Source organism: Sapajus apella, unplaced genomic scaffold, assembly GCF_009761245.1.
Source record: "Sapajus apella isolate SASKATOON/1434 unplaced genomic scaffold, GSC_monkey_1.0 scaffold25, whole genome shotgun sequence".
Taxonomy (NCBI): Eukaryota; Metazoa; Chordata; class Mammalia; order Primates; family Cebidae; genus Sapajus; species Sapajus apella.
The window spans coordinates 19,869,374-19,890,341 of record NW_022436965.1 but is presented as its reverse complement, the minus strand read 5'-3'; the positions used below and the strand labels follow the sequence as shown (position 1 = coordinate 19,890,341).

Sequence of the window (20,968 nt, the reverse complement as noted above, 5' to 3'; positions counted from 1 at the left end):
TCAGTCGGGCATGTTGTCTGGAAGGCTTTAGGGGAGAATATGTTTCTTATGTTTCTCTTAGCTTCCGGGTGTCACTGGCAATCCTTAGCATACTTTGGCTTGTGGTGCCTCACTCCACATGCACTTCTCCTTCTGTGTCTTCACATTATCTTTTTATAAGAACACCAGTGATAGTGATTAAGGGTATACCTTACTCTAGTATGACCTCATCTTAATTAATTATGTCTTCAGTAACCTTATTTCCAAATAAGGCCACATTCTGGGAGATAGAACTTAAAGCTTTCTGGGAGGGACACAATTCAACCCATAACAGCTCCTAAAATTGATATTTATTCTCAATTAAGTCTTGAAATTGGTTTCAAGAAAAGAATATTCTATTAGAGTTTTTAATGTATATTAACATATAGTTCTTTTGCCCACAATTATTTAGTTTTCTATACACATAGGGAAATTTATTTGCATGGTCCTTGGAAATAATTTAATTTCCACTGTAATTCCTGCTTACGTTTATATAATGCTTTTAGAAATTTGTATTATTCAGAAAATAAACATATACTATTATATCTGTTGCCTACACTTAGATTTTGTTGCCTGCTACGTTTAAATTTTATCAGTATTTTAATTGTTTTATTCAAGAAAGAAAGAATGTACCTGTAATCTCAGCACTTTGGTGTTTCAGCAGCCAGGCTTACAGAGAATTATATCTCGGGAGAAATGTTTTTATACCCTGATTGCTTTTCCCCCAGGCCTGTTGACTCAGTTTTAATTGAGTATGACAAGAATGACCCAATTTGTGTTATTAATTTTTACATTTTACAAATTGTTTACAACTTGATTTTTTTACTTAACAGTTTATTCTTAGGGCTTTCTGTGTCCATGAAGGTCTGTGTGCCTGATTCTTTTTAATAGCTATATAGTATTACAGTTTATTATTATATTATAAATTTATAGTTGACCCTTGAACAGTGCAGGTCTGAACTGCACAGGTCAACTTATGCAGATTTTCTTCCATTTATCATTTACTACCATAAAATAACACAAATCTATTATCGAAAGTTAAAATTTATCAAAACTTAGCGCACAGAGACCATACATGGTACCATGCAGTTGAGAGAAATGTAAGCAAATGTGAAGATGCAGTGTTAAATCATAACTGCATAAAATTAACTATTGTACATGTTGTAGTATTATTAGTTTGGTGCAAAAGTAATTGCAGTTTTTGCATTATTTTCAAAATATACAGTATAATACAATAATTTCATAGCCATTTCCTGTTGATATTACTGTGAACTCAGGTGTTGTAAGTCCTTGTGATACTAACCATCCCTACATGAGCAATTTGTCTCTCCAGTAAGCAAATTGTATGTCTCAGTAAAAAGTGATCTTTTGAGGTGCCTCCATATTTTTTCATCATCTTTGATGCAATACAGTAAACCCATTAAAAGTGCCACTAGTGATGCTGGAAGTGTTCCTTGATATATATTGTAAATTGAGATCTGCAACTGCAATTACCTGTCATTTCAGACAATTGATTCATCTTGTAAATAGATAGTGTTAATACATATAACATACAAAATATACCAATCAGCTGTTTTTATTGGTAAGCCTTTGGTCAGCAGTAGGCTATTAGTAGTTGAGTTTTTGGAGACTCAAATGTTATACTTGGATTTTAGACCACATGGGGGATGGCACCCCAGCCCCCATGTTGTTCAGAGGTCAACTGTATTTTGCTGTTTGCCATATGATGTACACTTGGTTCATTTCAGTTTTTGCTACATAAAAGTTTTTTGTTTTTTGGTTTTTTTTTGTAAAGTGAAAGCAAGTTTATTAAGAAAGTAAAGGAATAAAGAATGGCTACTCCATAGGCCAAGCAACCCCAAAGTCTCCTGTTGGCCACTTTTTTGGCCATTTCTTGATTATATGCTAAACAAGGGGTAGAAATTATCTACCTTTCTGGGAAAGGGGTAGACAATTCCCAGAACTAAGGGTTCTTCCCCTTTGTAGACCATATAGGGTAACTTCCTGATGTTGCCATGGTATTTGTAAACTGTCATGGAGCTGGTAGCAGTGTCTTTTATCATGCTAATGAATTATAATTAGTGTGTATAATGTGCAGTGAGGACAACCAGAAGTCACTTTTGCCACCATCTTGGTTTTGGTGCGTTTTGGCCAGCTTCTCTACTGCATGCTGTTTTATCAGCAAGGTCTTTGTAACCTGTGTCTTGTGCTGACCTCTCATCTAAACCTGTGACTTAGAATGCCTGACCTCCTGGGAATGCAGCCCAGTAGGTCTAGGCTTCATTTTACCCAGCCCCTTTTCAAGATGGAGTCTTCTGGTTAAAACACCTCTGACATGTTTTCCCTCTCCTTTTTATAAGGGAATCCTTAATCCTAAGGGTTGTAGAGGGACAAAGAGACATCTTCTGTAACTTTTTCAGGCTGAATAGGGGTGATGGCATTCCTGCCTATTAGGATCTTTTATATTTGGGGTCGACAGGAGATCAGTCAAAATGTAGAGAGGAGATCAGTCAGAAAGTGTCAGTATGATTAGGGCCGTTCATAACTCTCAGTTCTAAAAAAAAAGATGATACCTGGAAGATTAATAAGGTCAGTTTAATACATTCAGTAAGCTTATCTTGTATTCCTACAGAGAGTACAACAGCAGTATATTCCATAGCAATAAAGCAATAAGTAAAATTATCCCAAGTAAACTAAATAAGAAGGCTTTCCATGAACTGGGCAACTGCTGGAAACCAAACTGATTCCAATATGGGCCCAGAATTAGAATCCTGTTCCAGATTTTCACATTACCTATCTCTCTTGTTTCTTCTGAGCAGCAGCTAGAGATCACTGGTTGGTTGACAGGAATAAGCAGGGTTAGTCTAATTGCAGAAAAAACTCAAAAACAACAGATGAGAAAAACACTCAAAAACACCTAATAACAGGTGTACCATAGTTTCTGAAACATATTTTATTTCTCTCCAGTCTCCCATTTTTACTGAAGATAAATCGTGGTAAGACTGATTTCCTTTTTTGTTCTTGGCATGATTATCTGTATAAAGTGCAGCAAGAATAATTATTTTCCACTTGGGATTTTTAAAATTGGCTTTGATGGAACTCTGTTTCATAAGGAAACTCTGTTAAAGACTTTTAAAAATATGAGTTGGATACATTACTCTCCTCTTGAGGTCACAAGATAACTTGGAGCTTCTGGGCCTGTCAGAAAGTGACATTATTTACTTAACCACAGGTCAGGAACCCTGTACAGGGCATGCATAAACAAGGTATGAGGCAAGTTTTCCCAAGGGGCTTTTATTAGCTTTATATGTCAAGTTTGATTTCCTTAAAGGAAAGCACACTATTCCAGCCAAAGCCTTTGTAAAATAACCAGTTTCTCCAGTTGTGTCCGTTTGTATTGCACTTATTCAAATAACTATATTGCCATAAGTTAAGAATATTCACAAACAGCTTCCAAATTCTGGAGAAATCAGAAATAACGATTCAAATTTTATTCACAAGGATATACTTTACACAATTGTTAAAAGCTGTAAACAGCTCAAAAGAAGTTTTCTTGTCTCTGAGAAGTAAAACAAAGGATCAGCAACATTTTAAGCAAAAAGTCAAAAAGATTACTTCAGTCTTCTGTTAGTTCAGTCCATGTAGTTAATGCCTATCCTATTTGATATCCACTAACATTCCAGCTCTTCATGAGAGCCCTGAAAATTTCTTTCCTCTATTTTAATGTCACAATAGCCAAAGTTTCAGAAACCTGCATTCAAAAGCACCTGTCAAAGTCTTATAGCTGATAAAAAAAATCACCTTTTAAAGAGGATTAAAACGACTATATTTGTCTGAGGATGACAAAATGCCTTAGGGTAGCCTGTGATAAAGCCATAATTGACTGGGGATTTGAGTTACTTCTGTGGCATATAACAATTTTATATAACAATCATAATGTACTCTAAGTCATATCAGAATTATAGTTGTTTCCCATAGTTTTGGAACACATACCAATAACTTATTTATACAAATATAGCCCAAAGAAAGCCAAACATCATTTTATATTTGACAATGCTTCCTGTATGATTTTTATATCGAAAAACCCAAGTTTCACCATTGCAGTAGTGTGCTATTAACGTTAACCCTAATGCTTAATGAAACTGTATAGACAAATCTATCCAATCTTAATCAGTATAACCATAAGGTAAGATTCTCATAAACCTTTTACAACTCTTAATAATTTTTGTGAAAGCATAGATTATTGCTCTCAGGAAACCCTGTTGTGAATTTTTTCTAGTGTTCAATTTATGGAAAAACTGAATAATACCCTTTAACTTTAGTCAATATGTTCACACACAGAATTTTTTTTTTACAAGATTAATTTTCCACAGTTATTGTACAACTTGCTCAAATGCACTATCCTATTTAACTTAAAACAATCCATTAACCTTTTAATTTAGGTCAAAAATCCACATACTCATGCTTTCTTACAATCTTTTACCAAAAACACATTTCACTTTCCTTATACACCTTTGATGTAAAATTGTTTCTTCAGTAGTCTTCAATTACCTGGTACAATATTAACTCTTTTAACAACTTTTACTTTTGGATTGAAAACTTTGGTAAGTAAGGAATTTTAATTACATCCTAGGTGTGGAGCCTAGGACACCAAACAGAAGTGCAGACAGGTCTGACTCTTTTTCGCAGAGCTAGAGGGTATGGCTAACACCACATGTCCCCAGGCCTTACCTAGAATCTGCTCCAAAGTAAGTTAAAGTTTTTAAAAGTCAGAGAAGCAGTTTCTGACCTTAAAGCATTTAGCAAATATTTTGAAGATATTTTAATTTTACCAGTAATCTTTAAAACTGTATTTCCCAGCGATGACTTAAGTCATGTGAACTAAAAGGCATTCCACTTTTTACTTTTCTGACAAAATATTTAAGTGTTCATTATTTTTAAGCTAACTATCAAAGCTCTTTTATATTACACAACACGTATAAATACCCAAAAGAGATCCAGTAGTTGTAAGATTTTTCATTTGCCAGTTTTTTTTTTTTCTTTTTTTTTTTTTAAGACAGAGTCTTGCACTGTTGCCCATAATGGAGTGCAATGGCATGATCTTAGCTCACTGCACCCTGCACTTTCTGGGTTCAAGTGATTCTCCTGCCTCAGCCTCCCAAGTAGCTGGGATTACAGGCATGAGCCACCACGCCTGGCTAATTTTTGTATTTTTAGTAGAGATAGAGTTTCGCCATATTGGCCAGGCTGGTCTTGAACTCCTGACCTCAAGTGATCTGCCTGCCTCAGCCTCCCAAAGTACCGGGATTACAGACATGAGTCACTGTGCCTGGCTCATTTGCCAGTTTCTATACTGGCTTTAGGGTAGAGCCCTTGGAGGAACAGGGCCAGGAAAGCATGCAGTTTCTACAGCCCAATAAGCAGGCACAGCTGGAAGGCAAAATAATCCCCAAAAATAGTGTCCCGTTTGTATACTGGATCCTGGACTCCCAAAAGAGAAACACTGCGGAACAATGCAGTGCAATGATTTTACCATGCATTTCATTGCAAAGCAACCCAAAGCCAATCAGCCCATTCTGTGATCAACCCATCACTCATGGGAGTCTTATCTGTTAGTGGGGGCTGGGGGAAGGGTGGGGATATCCCCATACCTTCTAGGTGGCCAGAAGCGTGCTTCTGATCCAAATGTGCCAAGATCCAAGTATCCTTCCCATGCTATTCGCAAAAGTATATTTCCTACATAGTTATTATACACCAAAATTCTGTGAAGTAATTTCTCATAACCCCCAAAGTAAAAAACATCAGATAATGCAATGCAAAACAGAACAGAGCCTTAGATTTTGAGAGGGATCTGTCCACTTTTAATTCTTGGGGTTCCATGAGGAAAACAGAGGTTTTCACCAAAAAGGGATCTGTGGTGCCCCCTCTGTTTTCCGATGGAGTCCCAGGCTATTAGAGATTGAATATCTGCTTTGAATTAAGCTGACTTTAACCACAGCACTTCCTAAAAAGTCCTTTTAAATCTCCTGTTACTTGACCTTTAGCCATGCCAAAGCGCCAGCTTTCTGGCTTTTGAACTTTACCAAAGGTAGCCTTCCAGGTGCTCAGAGAAAGAAAAATTCTAGACAGTTGAAGAGAATCAACAAATGGTAAAGGTCACACAGATATCAACCAGAAAGTACTCATTCCCTTCGCCAGAATTGAACCCAGGCTGCCATTGTAAAATGGCAAAGCCTTAGCTGCTGAGCTCCAGCACTAGGCAGTTTCCATTGCTCTTTCCAGAAGGAGCCTGGAGCAGTCAATTTTGAGCTTGCAAAGGCTCAAGATAATTTTTAGAGCTAATTATAAACAGGAACCTCCAAATTCCTGTTTTCTGGATGGTAGAGACAAAGAGGAAGTATTGCCATGTGGTTACAAGGTCAAGCTCCTAAGGACATTTTTCAACATGTGGTCTCTGGGCAAGATGAAAGCGTAGACAGTTGACCTGAGTAACAGAAAAGATAAGAAAGGCAAAGGAGTGAAAGGGAGAAAAGCATTGCCTGCGGCAGGGTGGGGAAGGTGAAGAGCTCCGGTTGGCCTGAGATAGACCCATCCATTGCAGCGACACTGATTCAGAAGTTCAGGCAGCACTTGTCTGTAGTGAAGGGACCTTTTTCAGCAGTGCCATCAGCTCAAGTTTCAGAAAAAAGCTTCCCATGTCCCACGATTCTGTACATGTCTAATCCTGTCACTCACAGCCATCAGCAAGAGCGCAAGGCCGAGTAATCCAAAGAGAATAGCAGGTAATATCCTGTAGTGCCAAACCCATTCTTAGTCAAGAGAGACTTTACTGAAGGGGACCTCTAACCCCTTAAGTCTTAGGAAGGACTCTGATTTTCCTAAGTTGGGCCTCAAACCCAAGTTCAGTGAAGCATCCTTTCCTTTTATTAAGAGGGACCTTGAAAGCCACTCTGTTTTAGGAGAGACTCTAACTCCCTTTAGTTAGGCCTCTACCCCAATCCTCTTCTTCACCTGGGTTCCCCACCACTTACCAAAAGTTGCCCAATTGGTGCTGCAGTCTTATTTTTGGGGGGCAGGAGGTCTCCTCAGTATTGTTACTTCAGGGTTTGTCAAGAAGCTGTTACTGGAAAGGGGTCCTGATCCAGACCCCAAAAGAGGGTTCTTGGATCTTGTGCAAGAAAGAATTCAAAGTGAATCCATAGAGTAAAATGAAAGCAGGTTCTGAAGGAAGTAAAGAAATAAAGAATGGCTACTCCATAGGCAGAGCACTCAAAAATGTATTGCATACCTATGCTAGTATTTCTATAGAATATATTTCCAGAAATTGAATTGCTACTCAATTAAGGTGTTTTAACACATCAGCTTTTAATAATAATGTATTACTTTATGCTCCCACCAATGGTAAAAGAAAGTGCTTGTTAAATTACTTCCTCGCCAGTGCAGGGATATTATCAGTCTTTTTAATCTTTGCTAATCAAATAACCCTCAAACCTCCCCCTTCCCCAAATATATGTAATTGGGTTGTAATTTGGATATTTTTCAATATTAGTTTATTTGCAGTTTGTTTTGTCTTTTTTTGTGAATGTGTTTTTATGTCTTTACCTGTTTTCTTTTATATATCATTCTTCGATTTGTAAGACCTTTTTCTTTGGACCATCTCTTAAATTGATCCCCATGTAACAAAGAACAATAAGGTATTTAAATTTTTTTCACTTTCAGACCAACCAAGAAGGATCACCTCTTTAGCTTTCATAGGCTAAGATTTCTTTTCAGTAATGTAGAATTTTATTTAATACCTCTGTTATCATTTTTTATTTGCATCACACCTAATAATTCAAAGAAGAGTTATATTTATACTCTCTGTGTTTGAGGGGTTTTTTGTTTGTTTTTTTTTTTTTTTTAGAAAATATTGTCTCATTTGTAATCTTAGCAATTCTTTTCTTGTGTTTTCTTATTTCCCTTTTTTGGATCAGGATAATGCTGACTACAGATTATTTCAGAAAACACTCAAATTGTGTCGTTTTTTTGCCAACTCCCTTTTGCACTACACTAAGGTAAGGCTTTATTATACGTTACTTTATTTAATTGTAGCCCTCTCGAAAAACAAATTATTATCCCCATTCCACAGAATAGAAAACTCAGGCTCAGATAGCATATAACTTGATCAAATCACATATTTAGAAACCAGTAAGGCTGGGATTTAAGTACAGGTATGATTTCTCCATCATATATGGTTAGACTATGTCCTAGAAAGAAAAATAGGGCCGGGCGCGGTGGCTCAAGCCTGTAATCCCAGCACTGTGGGAGGCCGAGGCGGGTGGATCACGAGGTCAAGAGATCGAGACCATCCTGGTCAACATGGTGAAACCCCGTCTCTACTAAAAATACAAAAAATTAGCTGGGCATGGTGGCGCGTGCCTGTAATCCCAGCTACTCAGGAGGCTGAGGCAGGAGAATTGCCTGAACCCAGGAGGCGGAGGTTGCGGTGAGCCGAGATCGCGCCATTGCACTCCAGCCTGGGTAACAAGAGTGAAACTCCGTCTCAAAAAAAAAAAAAAAAAAAAAAGAAAAATAAATAGTTTTCATTGTATTATAAGATACAGGAAAAAGCTAATGGTCAATTGAAAATTTTTAAAAATTCCCTTGATGGAATTGATTTTTTTAAAAAAAAGACAATCAGCGGCTAGGAAAACTTTTCCTCCCTACACACACCAAGCAATGGGTAACTACCCATCAAGTGCCATTGGTACATTTCCCACAATGTGTCTTTGCCACTGGAATACAAACCCTGCAAACTGCAGGGAACCCAGTGTAAGAAGCAGCCAACTACTCTTAAGTGGCAGCTGCCCAGAAAGACTAATTTGGATGGCAATGTATCAGTAGCCAGGGTACCAGCTATGGAATTCTGACTATAATAAACTCGTTATTGGAAACCCTCATCTTTCCTCAAAAACAGAAGACGACAAGGTCAAAAACAAATTCAACATGGACAGTAGTTTTCTAAAAACCACTAACATCTTTTACTAATAATGTTTTGTTTACTGGCTGCTGTATGTTTTCTCTGCTCATCTTTGCAAATAATCTGGCTTGACGACTCTAGTCTTGCTCTGTTGCCCAGGCTGGAGTGCAATGGCCCATCTAGGCTTACTGCAGTCTCTGCCTCCTGGGTTCAAGGATTCTCCTGCCTCAGCCGCCTGAGTAGCTGGGATTGCAGGTGCCCATAACTACACCCGGCTAATTTTTGTGTTTTTAATAGAGATGGGGTTTCACCATGTTGGTCACGCTGGTCTCAAACTCCTGACCTCGGGTGATCTGCCCACCTTGGCCTCCCAACGTTCTGGTATTACAAGTGTGAGCCACCACTACCGGCCAACTACTTTACTATTTTACAGTTATCACTTTTGATGACTACCAAATATTCAGGTCTCTAAAATTATGACAGTTTTTAAAGTTTGTACATTGTGGTTACATAACAATGAGTCTTTTAGATTCATCCTCCTTTCATTCTCATGTTAAGAAGTTTTCTTAAATGGGGCACATTCAGGATTTGATTTTATTTTGCATGGCTTTGTGAAATTATATGTACTAAAAAGACACATTGTATGCAAAGAGTGAATAGAGTTGTTTTATTTTAGGAATTTCTTCCTTTGCTCTCTGATTGTTGCTGTACTTTGCACCAGCTTTATCTTCAGATACACAGGTAAGAAGAATGCCATATGATTAAGATTTAACAATGCCATCTATACCATGCAGTGTTTAAGTACCTACAATTTTACAATAAACATTAATTTTTCCTCATGTTTTGGTACATTTTTATCTGCTAGCTGGAAATAATTGGAAATAGATGCTTTTGAAGGATATATTCCATATGAATTATGGTTATATTTGTATTGTACTAGTACCTTAGACAGAAGTGATAAATAATAGGGTGATAAAAATCAATGGTAAATATAAATATATACACACAAATATATATATACACCTTATACATTTATATTTTATATTGGCAGTTTTTAATCTGTTTTGTTTCTCTGAAGTTTAAGTCACTTGGCCCCCATTTAAAATTAAATTTTGATACTTTACTATAATTCACTTTACAGGATGGTCTTTTTTCTGAAACCATCTCAGAAGAAAAAGTGAATTACAGAAAAGTATCTATTTAAATGGGGACTAAGTGACTTCTGAAATTGGTGGTTACCTCCAAAGAGCCCTAAATTTGACACAAAGTTGATTTCATTTGTCCGGCAGTTCTGTTGCTGCTCCCTAATTCATTTAGTGACCTAGACAACTTTTCCACACCTTTTCTCCTCAAACTTCTTGCTCCCAATTCCTCATTGTTAATGACCTCACTTCCTGTGTCACTGAGTAAAAATGGAAGCAAGTAAAAGAGAGCTGCTGTGTATTTCCTCTAACATATCTAGTCTGTATATCTAGACCCATATGTTCATTCCCTCGCTCCCAGGAGTGAACCGTGTGCCTAAGGCTAGCCTCTCCATTTGCGCATTGGATTTCAGCCTCTCTCACAGGCTCAGTGACCTTGCTCCAGGAATTATTTCCTTTCCCTCCTACATCATCAGTTTTTCTTCCATACTGGGTCACTCTCATGAGTGTACAAATATGCTGTTATTTTTCCCATCTCAACAAAACAAAATCTCTTGACTCTACATCCTCCTACAAATACCCTCTCATTTCTCTGCCTTTCTTTACAGCAAAATTTCTAGAAAGACTTGGCTATGCCCATCTCAACTTTTTCTTTTATCTGGTCCAGTCAGGCTTTCTGCATCACCACTTCATCAAAATAGTTCTTGTTAAGGTCACTGGTGACCACCTCATTGCTGTATCCAATAGTCAGTTTTAATCCTTCTGTAACCTGTCAGCAGCACTTGATCCTCTCTTTTGAATGCTTTGTTCTGTTGGTTTCCAGGACATGTCTCCCTCTTGGTTCTCTTCTAGTTTTCCTTCTCAGCCTCCTTAGCAGGTTTCTCTTCTAAGTTGTGTGTGTCCCAGCACTTATTCCTCAAGCCTGTTATCCATCTGTTATCATTTAGTCTCAAGACTTTAAATTTATATCTCTCTCTTTTAATGTCTACCAGTCAGGACATCTATACTAAATTGTCCCAAACTGAAGTCTTGATTTCCAGCTATATCATCCTTACACCCAACAAAATCTGCTCCTTTTGTAACTTCTTTATTTCAGTTTAAGTGGCAACTTTATTCTTCAAATTGATCAGGCCAAAAAACCTTACCTCTTTAGCATGTTCTGTCAATATTTACCTTCAGTGTACACATGCACACGTACACAGACACACATACACGCACTTCTCATCACCTGAACTGCTACCATCTGATCTAACCCACTATTATTTTCTTGCCTGGATTCTGCAAAAAGACTACGCTTGCCTCGCTCTAGTTCATTCTCCACACAGTAGCCAAAGTAAATGGCAAAAAGCATAAATCAGATCATGTGACTTCTGCTTAACCCCTCAAATGACTTGCATCTGTAGAACTTCTTGTCTTTCCTTGTTTTATTTTTTTTTCTCTATAGCACTGAATTAATCTCTGCTGTATTATGTATTTATTTGTACATTTGTCTGTTAACTGTCCTCTTTCATTAGAATTGTAAACTCTATAAAGACAGTGACTTTGTATATTCTCTTTATTACTGTATCACCCACTTGTGGAACAGTGCATGGCATGTATACATAGGCACTTAGTAAACATTTGTCAAGTTAAAAATGTATCATTTGATTAAAAAATAAATTCTTGGCAATGATGCTCAGTAGATGTAATTCAAGTCTGTGGAATTTCATTACTATGTTTTATTTGTATATGTCTTTTATTTACTTATAATTTAATCCTCACAGTAACTCAGAATCAATGTCACAGATGAAACTGAGTCTCAGGGAACTCAAATGAATGAACCAAAGTCATGTAACTAATGGACAGATTGATGCTTTGTCCATCACACTACAAAAACATCAACTGTTTATCTTAAGTACATACTTTAAGTTGCTGCTATCCTCTGCTAGACAGAGTTTTCTCATGTATTGTCAAGTTTACAATTAATGTGGCGAAAAATATAGAGTACATATCTTAGTTCATATAAGTTCTGATTGAAGTTTAGTTTAAAACCCTGTGACTGAGACATTTTCATGAAAAAGTCTCCCCATTCCCCTTCAGTGTCAGTATATGGTTTATTTTTTTGTCTTGCTTCTGAGAAACTAAGTATTAACTCATAGTAAATTCAGCATTCTACCTATTCTAAAACACCTGTTTTTTTTTTGTGACAGAGTTTCACTCTGCTGCCCAGTGTAGTGGTGCAGTCTTGGCTCACCACAACCTCTGCCTTCCAGTTTCGAGTGTACTCCTGCCTCAGCCTCCCGAGTAGCTGGGATTACAGGCGTGCGCCACCACATCCAGATAATTTTTGTATTTTTAGTAGAGATGGGGTTTCACCACATTGGCCAGTTCCAATTTGGTCTTGGAACTCCTGACCTCAGGCGATCTGCCTGCCTTGGCTTCCCAAAGTGCTGAGATTACAGGCATGAGCCACCACACCCAGTTTAAAAACAACTTTTAATAGAAATAAGCTAGAATTTATCAGAAATAATCTTTTTAACATATATTTTTACTTTTGATTTAAGATTCAGATTTTTATAGTATTTTTAAGGATGTCATTGTCAAAATGATATGAATGCCTCAAAGCTACACTAAAGATTTCTCTAAGATTATTAACTTCTCATTTTCAGAATTACAGCTATGTTTAGTTTAGAGGTCTTTATCCAATTCAGGTATCAGTTTAGTACTTTGAATTTTGTTTTACAAAATGCACATTTATTTTTAAAAACTTACTTTTAATATATTTTTGCTATTAGAGCATCAGTTTATAGTACTTACTCTACCCAAAATTAGTAGATAGCTATTAATGAATGAGGTTTTTTCTCTCCTTTTCCAGCAAGTTTCCTCCAAGCCTTTACGCTACCAGGATTTCCAAAGCATACCAAGAGGAAATAGCAGGTGCTTTCCTAGTGACACTGGATCCACTTATCAGTCAGCTACTCACATTTCAGCCTTTCATGCAGGTGGTTTTGGACAGTAAATTAGGTAAGCGTCAGAACAGATTTAATGGTAAATCATCTCCTATTATGATATGTTAGAGACATGGCTAGTGATTTCCCCTAGCCGTTCTTTTTTACAATTTAAAAATTATTAAGTTTCTTTCACTTTCTTTTCTTGAAACGTATGTCTTATTTAAAAATTATTCCTGGTTGGGCACAGTGGATCATGCCTGTAATCCCAGCAGTTTGGGAGCTGAGGTGGGCAGATCACCTGAGGTCAGGAGTTCAAGACCAGCCTGACCAATATGGTAAAACCCCATCTCTACTAAAAATACAAAAATTAGCTGGTTGTGGTGGCCTGTACCTGTAGTCCCAGCTACTTGGGAGGCTGAGGCAGGAGAATCGCTTGTATCTGGGAAGTGGAGGTTGCAGTGAGCCCAGATTGCACCACTGCACTCTAGCCTGGGTGACAGAGTGAGACTCTGTCTCAAAAAAAAAAAAAAAAAAATTATTCCTTTATATATTATAATCAGAGTTCTGCTGAAGTAATGTGTTTTTATTACATGTAAGACCTGCCATGTGAACTACAGTTTCCGCAATGTCTTCTCCTGGTTGTTGTCATGGATAAGCTGCCATCTCAGCCTGAGGAAGTGCAAACCCTATGGTGCACAGAAAGCCAGGTCTCAGAAACTACAACCAGGTAGCAAACATGTGTTTATCCAGTCATATTACCAATGGTTGAGAATGCTCTATTGTTTAGAATGGCCTTGAAATTTAGTTGTTTTTATTTTTTAACAGATATTTATGTTAATAATTGTTATGTGGACCTCATGTGTGTGTATATACACACACACATATATATTGCTATTTTGTAAAAGTAGTCAATATAAAATAGATAAGCCTATATTAGATGCTGAAAGTATTTTAATATTTTAATTTTGTTCAGAATTGCTTAATGGTCAGTATTATAAACATTGATTGTAATAGAGTAGCTGTAAGTAGAAACATTTAAAAGTGAGCTGTGATAAATAGAACACTAGACACTATAAGGTATATCCTGAGGAATTTTACTTGTAATCATCTTCCTTGCCAACACCATAGTTCAGGCTCTAGTGTCTTCTTGGATAACTCTGTGCTCTAATTTTTCACCTCTTCCTCTATCCCATTCTGTGTACCACGATGAGGTTAGTCTCCCTAAACCTGTCTCTGAGCTTCCTATTCTGCTCAAAAACTGAAGCACGCTGTTAAAACTTCTCAGGTTTGCATTTAAAGCCTGTCCCATACTGTTGCCATCTTCTACTTTTGCTCCTCATTCTTGTATTCATTTTCAGCACATATTCCTTGCTTCTGTCATACTCCTTATTTATGTCTGCCTTTTACTCGTGCTTTTTTCTTCTTTACATACTTTGACAGTTTTGTTTTGTTTTATTTTTTTGTTTGGAGCAGGGTCTTGCTCTGTCACCCAGGCTAGAGTGCATTGACATGACACATGGCTCACTGCAGCCTCAGCTTCCTGGGCTCAAGTGATTCTCCTACCTCAGCGTCCTAAGTAACTGGGACTACTGGTGTGTGCCAGCTGTCCTGGTTAATTTTTAAATTTTTTCTAGGGATGAGGTCTCACCGTGTTGCCCAAGTTGATCATTCAACTCCTGGGCTCAACTAATCTTCCCACCTTGGCCTCCCAAAATGCTGGGAATACAGGTGTGAGCCACTGCACCCAGCCCATAATTTGACCAGTTTTAATTTGTTTAAATCCTCTAAGTTTCTTCAGCCATTTTAATCTTAAAATTACTCCTGCTTGTCTGCTACTTATTTTCTGTTTTCCATATAATATCTAATGTAGCTATTTAAGTTTCAAGTTCCTTGAGGAACTTTAACTTTGTGTAACTCAATACTAAGATAAACAGTTGGTAAATGCTGCAAAAAGTGTCCAGGAAAATTCTTTAAGGAATTTCTTAGACAATGAATATATTTTCCTTTTATGTGTACATATTCACACATGTTGGAAACTGTTGCTGATTATACCTCTTGAAACATTTTCTTAATCTTCCATGTGACATGTTATTATTATACTTGCTAATTAGTAAATGTTGTTAATGTTGGATTCAATGTTCTCAATTTTTCTGCAGGATATCTCTACTCAAAGCCATTTTCTACAGTTTTGAGCAGTGTTCTGGTGAACTGTCTCTACCTGTTCATTTACAGGGAGTAAAGAGTAAGGGGCAAACTGAGGTGGCTGTTACCTTGTATCAGCATGTTTGTGTTCATCTGTGTACATTTATTACTTCCTTTCATCCCTCACTGTTTGCTGAACTGGTAAGCATATTACTTACTGTGCTAAGCTAAGGTTACACTTTTGCTTTCTCTTCATTGAAATTATGATTCATATACAGAAGAAAGTGTGGGAATACTTAACGTATTTTCCTTTTGAATGAAACTTAGTTGTGTCCTAGAAAATGATAATCCTGGATTCCTATATCATTTAGATGTAATAGTTGGCTAAAATATTTAAGAAAACATTTTGGTGGGAGGTATGCAAAGACAATGTGAGAGGAGGAAAAATATATAGTACTTAAGTAAGTTTCAAAAGAAAGTAAATAGCTTGTACCAGGTCTCCTATAGATCTCAGACATAATGTAGATTTTTAAAAGAATGGAATTCGATTCAAAAAGAGGTTAAGACATTTGATACTTGTAATATCTGAAATTTCAGGATCAGTAGCATTTCAGATATCTAGTACATATTAAATATTGTATTTGAATAGTTAAAGGCAGAGGAGTATAAGCATATATGTATTCATGTTATTTTAAATATTTCAGGCTACTTAGAGAATATTTATGGATCCTAGTGATTGAGTTACCACATTAAAAACCACGTGGAACTTTCTATGGCACAGCACCGTGCTTAATGTATAGGAGGTGCTCAATAAATATTGAGGGAATAGTAGTGTCCTTTCAGATACTAGAAAGTAGAACTTTCCCACTGAGGATCTATTATTTGGATTCTGATAGTGCTTTCTTGTTTTATTTTGAGAAATATAATATTGTTACTTATTTTGACCTTTAGTATTTAAATAATTTAAATTTTCTGTTTTTGATTAGGATGCTGCTCTGCTGGATGCTGTACTTAGTGCTAATATGATCACCTCTTTGTTAGCTATGGATGCATGGTGCTTCCTTGCTCGGTACAACATATTTGCTTTTTTGTTCTTTGGATTGGTTATTAGTAGTGACTGACAGTAAATAATTTTAGAATCGTAAGTTTATAGAAAAACTATGTTTCAGTAATCCTTTAATAATTCTCAAAACACTTTTATTTCACATTATATATAGCATTAAATTAGGAAATAAGTTCTCTCCTTTCTTTGGTTCAAGCCAATAGATGAGTACTGTTTAGAGAGTTTTGTATATTGTAATATTATTTGTTCATGGAAATAATGGCAGGTTTTTTTTGTTTTTGTTTTTGTTTTCTGAGACAGAGTCTCGCTCTGTCTGGATTGTGTACAGTGGCACAGTATCAGTTCACTGCAACCTCTGCTTCCCAGGTTCTAGCAATTCTTCTGCCTCAGCCTCCTGAGAAGCTTGGATTACAGGTCCCTGCCACCACGTCCAGCTAATTTTTGTATTTTTATTAGAGATGGGGTTTCACCATGTTGGTCAGGCTGATCTCGAACTCCTGACCTCAGGTGATCCACTTGTCTCGGCCTCCCAAAGTGCTGGGATTACAGATTGGAGCCACTGCGCCCAGCAGCGGCAGTTATTAATGTCCTCATCAGAATATTTAGTGCTTTATGCAAGTTTATCTCCTTGTGTTTCTGAGTAACTGTATAAACCCAATTGCCTTCTCTTTATGTTGCAGATACGGGACTGCTGAACTTTGTACACACCATGTCACCTTAGTGGCTCAACTGGTGCGTAGAATTAGAAAGCCTAAAATACCCATTTTCTATGAATTTCCTTTGGGGATATGATAATCTAAGAATGTGAATATCAACGGGAGGTAACACAGTCACAAAATTGTTATGACAGTCTTTGTCCTGTATTAATGCTGATGTTTCTAAGAAGGATGTACTAAAAAACTGTTATCGTGAAACTGAGGATGTTTTCTCATATTCTCAGAATTTTATATAGTTTCAGTAGTTGTACTGGTAAAGAAAGATTGGGTTAATTGAGAATACATTTAAAATTGAATGCAAAGTAGAAAATAAGAGTGACTTATAATTGATGGCCAAGAGGTCTCTCTCTTTCTCTGTCTCTCTAGTATGACTTAAACAAGTTGACTCTTGATTTTGTTGTATCTTTTTAAGTCAGGATGATTTGAGAGGAACTGAGTTTGACAGTGATAGATGTTTTTGGCAAAAGAAGTCATGTTTTATGAATGGGTGTAATGATTTCATCTTTTTAACATTAACATTTTTTGCTTTTAAATTCTGAGATGTTTGATGTGTTCCATATAAAATGATTATGACCTGTTTGTTGTATATTTTTGTTCCTGGCCTTTAAGATCTTATGTGGGCCATACATCGTTTGTTTTCTAATAGTCTTATTGTATTGTATATTTCTTGGTTTACCTTTCAAGGATTTTACAGATCAAATCCAGTGAGGTGTGTAATAACCTGAACAGGTGACATCTGTGTCTCCATGGCTGATGGTCTGGATTATCACTTACCCACTTTACTAAATCCTGAACATATCTTTCACAAAGCAGATAAAGTGTGATTTTTATGTTACGTGTTTTATGCCTCAGGTTTCCTTTAAATGAAAGCTTTCTTAGTGCAGTATGGTGTAGAAATGGATTTCTTCTAGTTCATTATTATAGAAATTGATTTCAGGATGAAATGATAGTACATTATGATAGGAATTGATACAATTGAGTTTATAAAGTCTTTTTGTTGGTGGTGGTTTTTTTCTTAGAGACAGGGTCTCCTTCTGTCACCCAGGCTGGAATTCAATAGCATGCGATCATAGTTCACAGCCTCAAACTTCTGGGTGCAAATGGTCATCAGCCTCCTTAGTATCTGGGACTACAGGCATGCACCACTATGCCCAGCGAATTTTTAAAACATTTTTGTGGATATGGGGTTCTTGCTGTGTTGCTCAGGCTAGTCTCAAACTCCTGGGCTTAAATAGTCCTTCTACCTTGGCCCCCCCAGAGTGCTGGGATTACAGTTGTGAACCACCACACCCAGCACCTATAAAGTCTTTTAATGAACCTTCTGTCTTGTAGAGTTTTATTTACCTCTCTATTATTGTAGTTAGATCTTAAAAAGTTCCATGAATTGTCTTTGAGGAGGAGGACTGACATACCAAGTTATCAAAATGATAATTAGAAATTGAAATTACAGTGTTATTTTTAAATGTGCCAAAATTTCAGTCTCATTCTAAAAGTAATTTAGATTCATTGAAGATAAAAATTAAATAAAAGCCCCAAATTAAAAGTCAGTATTACCTATAGTCTTCTCCCCTAGAAAGAGCTGCTATTAATATGTTGGCATATTCTCTTTTTGTAAAAATTCTGATTCTAAATTAGTCAATATCTCCTCTCTCTCTCTCTCTCTCTCATGTTTTTTTCCAGATAAAATCATGCCCTGGAGAATGTTATCAACTCATCAACCTATCAATACTATTGAAGCGTCTCTTTTTCTTCATGGCCCCACTCCATCAGGCAAGGAAGGATATCATCTTTGTCACTGTCTGTGAAGCTGCTCAAAGTTGGATTCAGACTCCTTTGATGGCCTTTTTCCATTTTTAAAAATTTATTTTATTTTTTTGAGACAGTCTCACTTTGTCACCCAGGCTGGAGTGCAGTGGCTCAATCATAGCTCACAGCAGCCTCAACTTCCCGGGCTCAAGTAATCCTCCTGCCTCAGCCTCCTGAATAGCTGGGACTACAGGCACACACCACTACTCCTGCCTAATTTAAAAAAAAATTTTTGTAGAGACTGGGTCTCACTCTGTTTCCTAGGCTAGTTTCAAACTCCTGGGCTCAAGTGGTCCTCCCACCTCTGCCTTCCAAAGTGCTGAGGTTGCAGGCGTGAGCCCCTGTGCCTGGCCTCACTTCCATTTATTTTATGTTGCATGATCCAAGCATAAATTTTTGACACGGTAATTGCTTATTGTTTTCAGCTAGGTACAGATTTTGATGTCCTCGCGTCAAGTTATAGTTATTGTAATTCCATCTTCCTGAAATAGATCTTTCCCCTTGTTTTTCATATATATTTGAGATACATGAAATTAAATGGTTCTATATTCCCTACCCCTTTTATTTTGAAGAGCTAAAATATTATTTTTGCTCTTAATGATGTCTCATATTTTCAAAGTGAGTAAGTTGAACTTATAGGGAAAATTGCAAGTATGATTTGTGACTAAGGCCTTAGTTTTTTGCTTTTGTGAGGAAAACAAGTTTTGCCATGATAGAAGAGGTTCTCTACTTACATAAACCTGTATGACCTAGTGCAGTCCCTCAGACTGGTCATATCGAAACTCTTGTAGGAGCTCTTTTAAAAATACAGGTTCCTGGTTTCTAATCTATGGATGGGTGAGTATGGAGGCATGGGTATGAAGTAAGGCTCAATAATTTGTTTTTGTTGGTACTGTCATTAAGTTCCTACATGAGTCAGACCTGGATCTAAGCTTGGGAACCACTAGGTTGGTGAAGAGGATTAGACTTTAAGGTCCTATGGTCCTTGGTTTGAATACTGGCATACTGTGACCTTGGGCAAGTCATCCTTTCTGAACTTCAGCTTTCTTGTCAGCAAAGTAGAAGATACGGATAATTATTTTGGAAAAGTTTGTAAAGACCTGGAAATAATACATGCAAAACAGCACAGTACTAGCTTTAAGAGGGTGCTCAATAAATGCTAGGAGTTATTTCTGACTAGGGTTTTTGCCCCAAGTCCAAGTCTTTTCCTACCCTAGAGTGGTTGGCCAGGAAACCGGAGGAACTACACCCACCTAATAGCCTTCTTTTTCTTAAAGGTATCCTCACCTATTAGCCCTCTAAGAGCATGGGAAGCTTGCTTTCTTCCAACAGAATTGTCTTAGAAGAAGACAATTCTTCTAAGAACTCTTAGAAGAAGTGGGACTGGGAGGGAAAGAGTTATATGTCATGAGGCTTTAAGAAAGTCGCTTTTTTTTTTTTTCTTTCAAGTAGAGACGAGGTCTCATTGTGTTGCCCAGGCTGGTCTCAAACTTGAGCTCAAACGATCCTCTTACCTCAGTCTCCCAAAGTGCTGGGGTTAGAAGTATGAGCCATTGAGCTCAGCTGTCACTTTCCTTTTAACCTCAATTTTCTTATTTATACAATGAGAATAAAATTATTTTCCCAAGGTGGTTGTGAAATTTTAACTTTTAAAATAATATAACTCAGGCTGGGCGCGGTGGCTCAAGCCTGTAATCCCAGCACTGTGGGAGGCCGAGGGGGGTGGATCACGAGGTCAAGAGATTGAGACCATCCTAGTCAACATGGTGAAACCCTGTCTCTACTAAAAATACAAAAAATTAGCTGGGCATGGTGGTGCGTGCCTGTAATCCCAGCTGCTCAGGAGGCTGAGGCAGGAGAATTGCCTGAACCCGGGAGGCAGAGGTTGTGGTGAGCTGAGATCGCGCCATTGCACTCCAGCCTGGGTAACGTGAGTGAAATTCCGTCTCAAAAAAATAATAATAATAATAATAATATAACTCAGAATGAATTAGCTCTGAGGTCTAGAAGCAGTGTTCCAAATTAGATAAATTATAGTCTATGCCTAAAGATCTCTTACTCTTCAGTTTTCTAAATTTTTCCAAATAATTCAGGCTATCAGATACGTAAATTTAATTTATATGTTCAGTTATCAAATACAGATTTCTTTATAACCAAATTATTGTGATAAAATTTGAGAAACCTGAATTTGA

The 20,968-nt window shown here is 37.1% G+C and overlaps 1 protein-coding gene across 7 annotated transcripts in view; it reads left to right on the top strand.

Moving 5' to 3' along the window:
* CUNH1orf112 (chromosome unknown C1orf112 homolog) overlaps positions 1-20,968 on the top strand; it is a 59,605-nt gene that overhangs the window by 15,716 nt on the left and 22,921 nt on the right. For 6 of the 7 annotated variants that reach the window (XM_032291415.1, XM_032291414.1, XM_032291413.1 and 3 more), the window contains 8 exons: positions 7,992-8,072; positions 9,654-9,718; positions 12,974-13,122; positions 13,647-13,776; positions 15,206-15,392; positions 16,178-16,260; positions 16,935-16,986; positions 18,651-18,740. In XM_032291415.1, coding sequence (XP_032147306.1) covers positions 7,992-8,072; positions 9,654-9,718; positions 12,974-13,122; positions 13,647-13,776; positions 15,206-15,392; positions 16,178-16,260; positions 16,935-16,986; positions 18,651-18,740 — 837 coding nt within the window. Of the gene's footprint in view, positions 1-7,991; positions 8,073-9,653; positions 9,719-12,973; positions 13,123-13,646; positions 13,777-15,205; positions 15,393-16,177; positions 16,261-16,934; positions 16,987-18,650; positions 18,741-20,968 lie in introns of those variants that run through there. The other variant, XR_004272834.1, reaches the window with a different exon arrangement.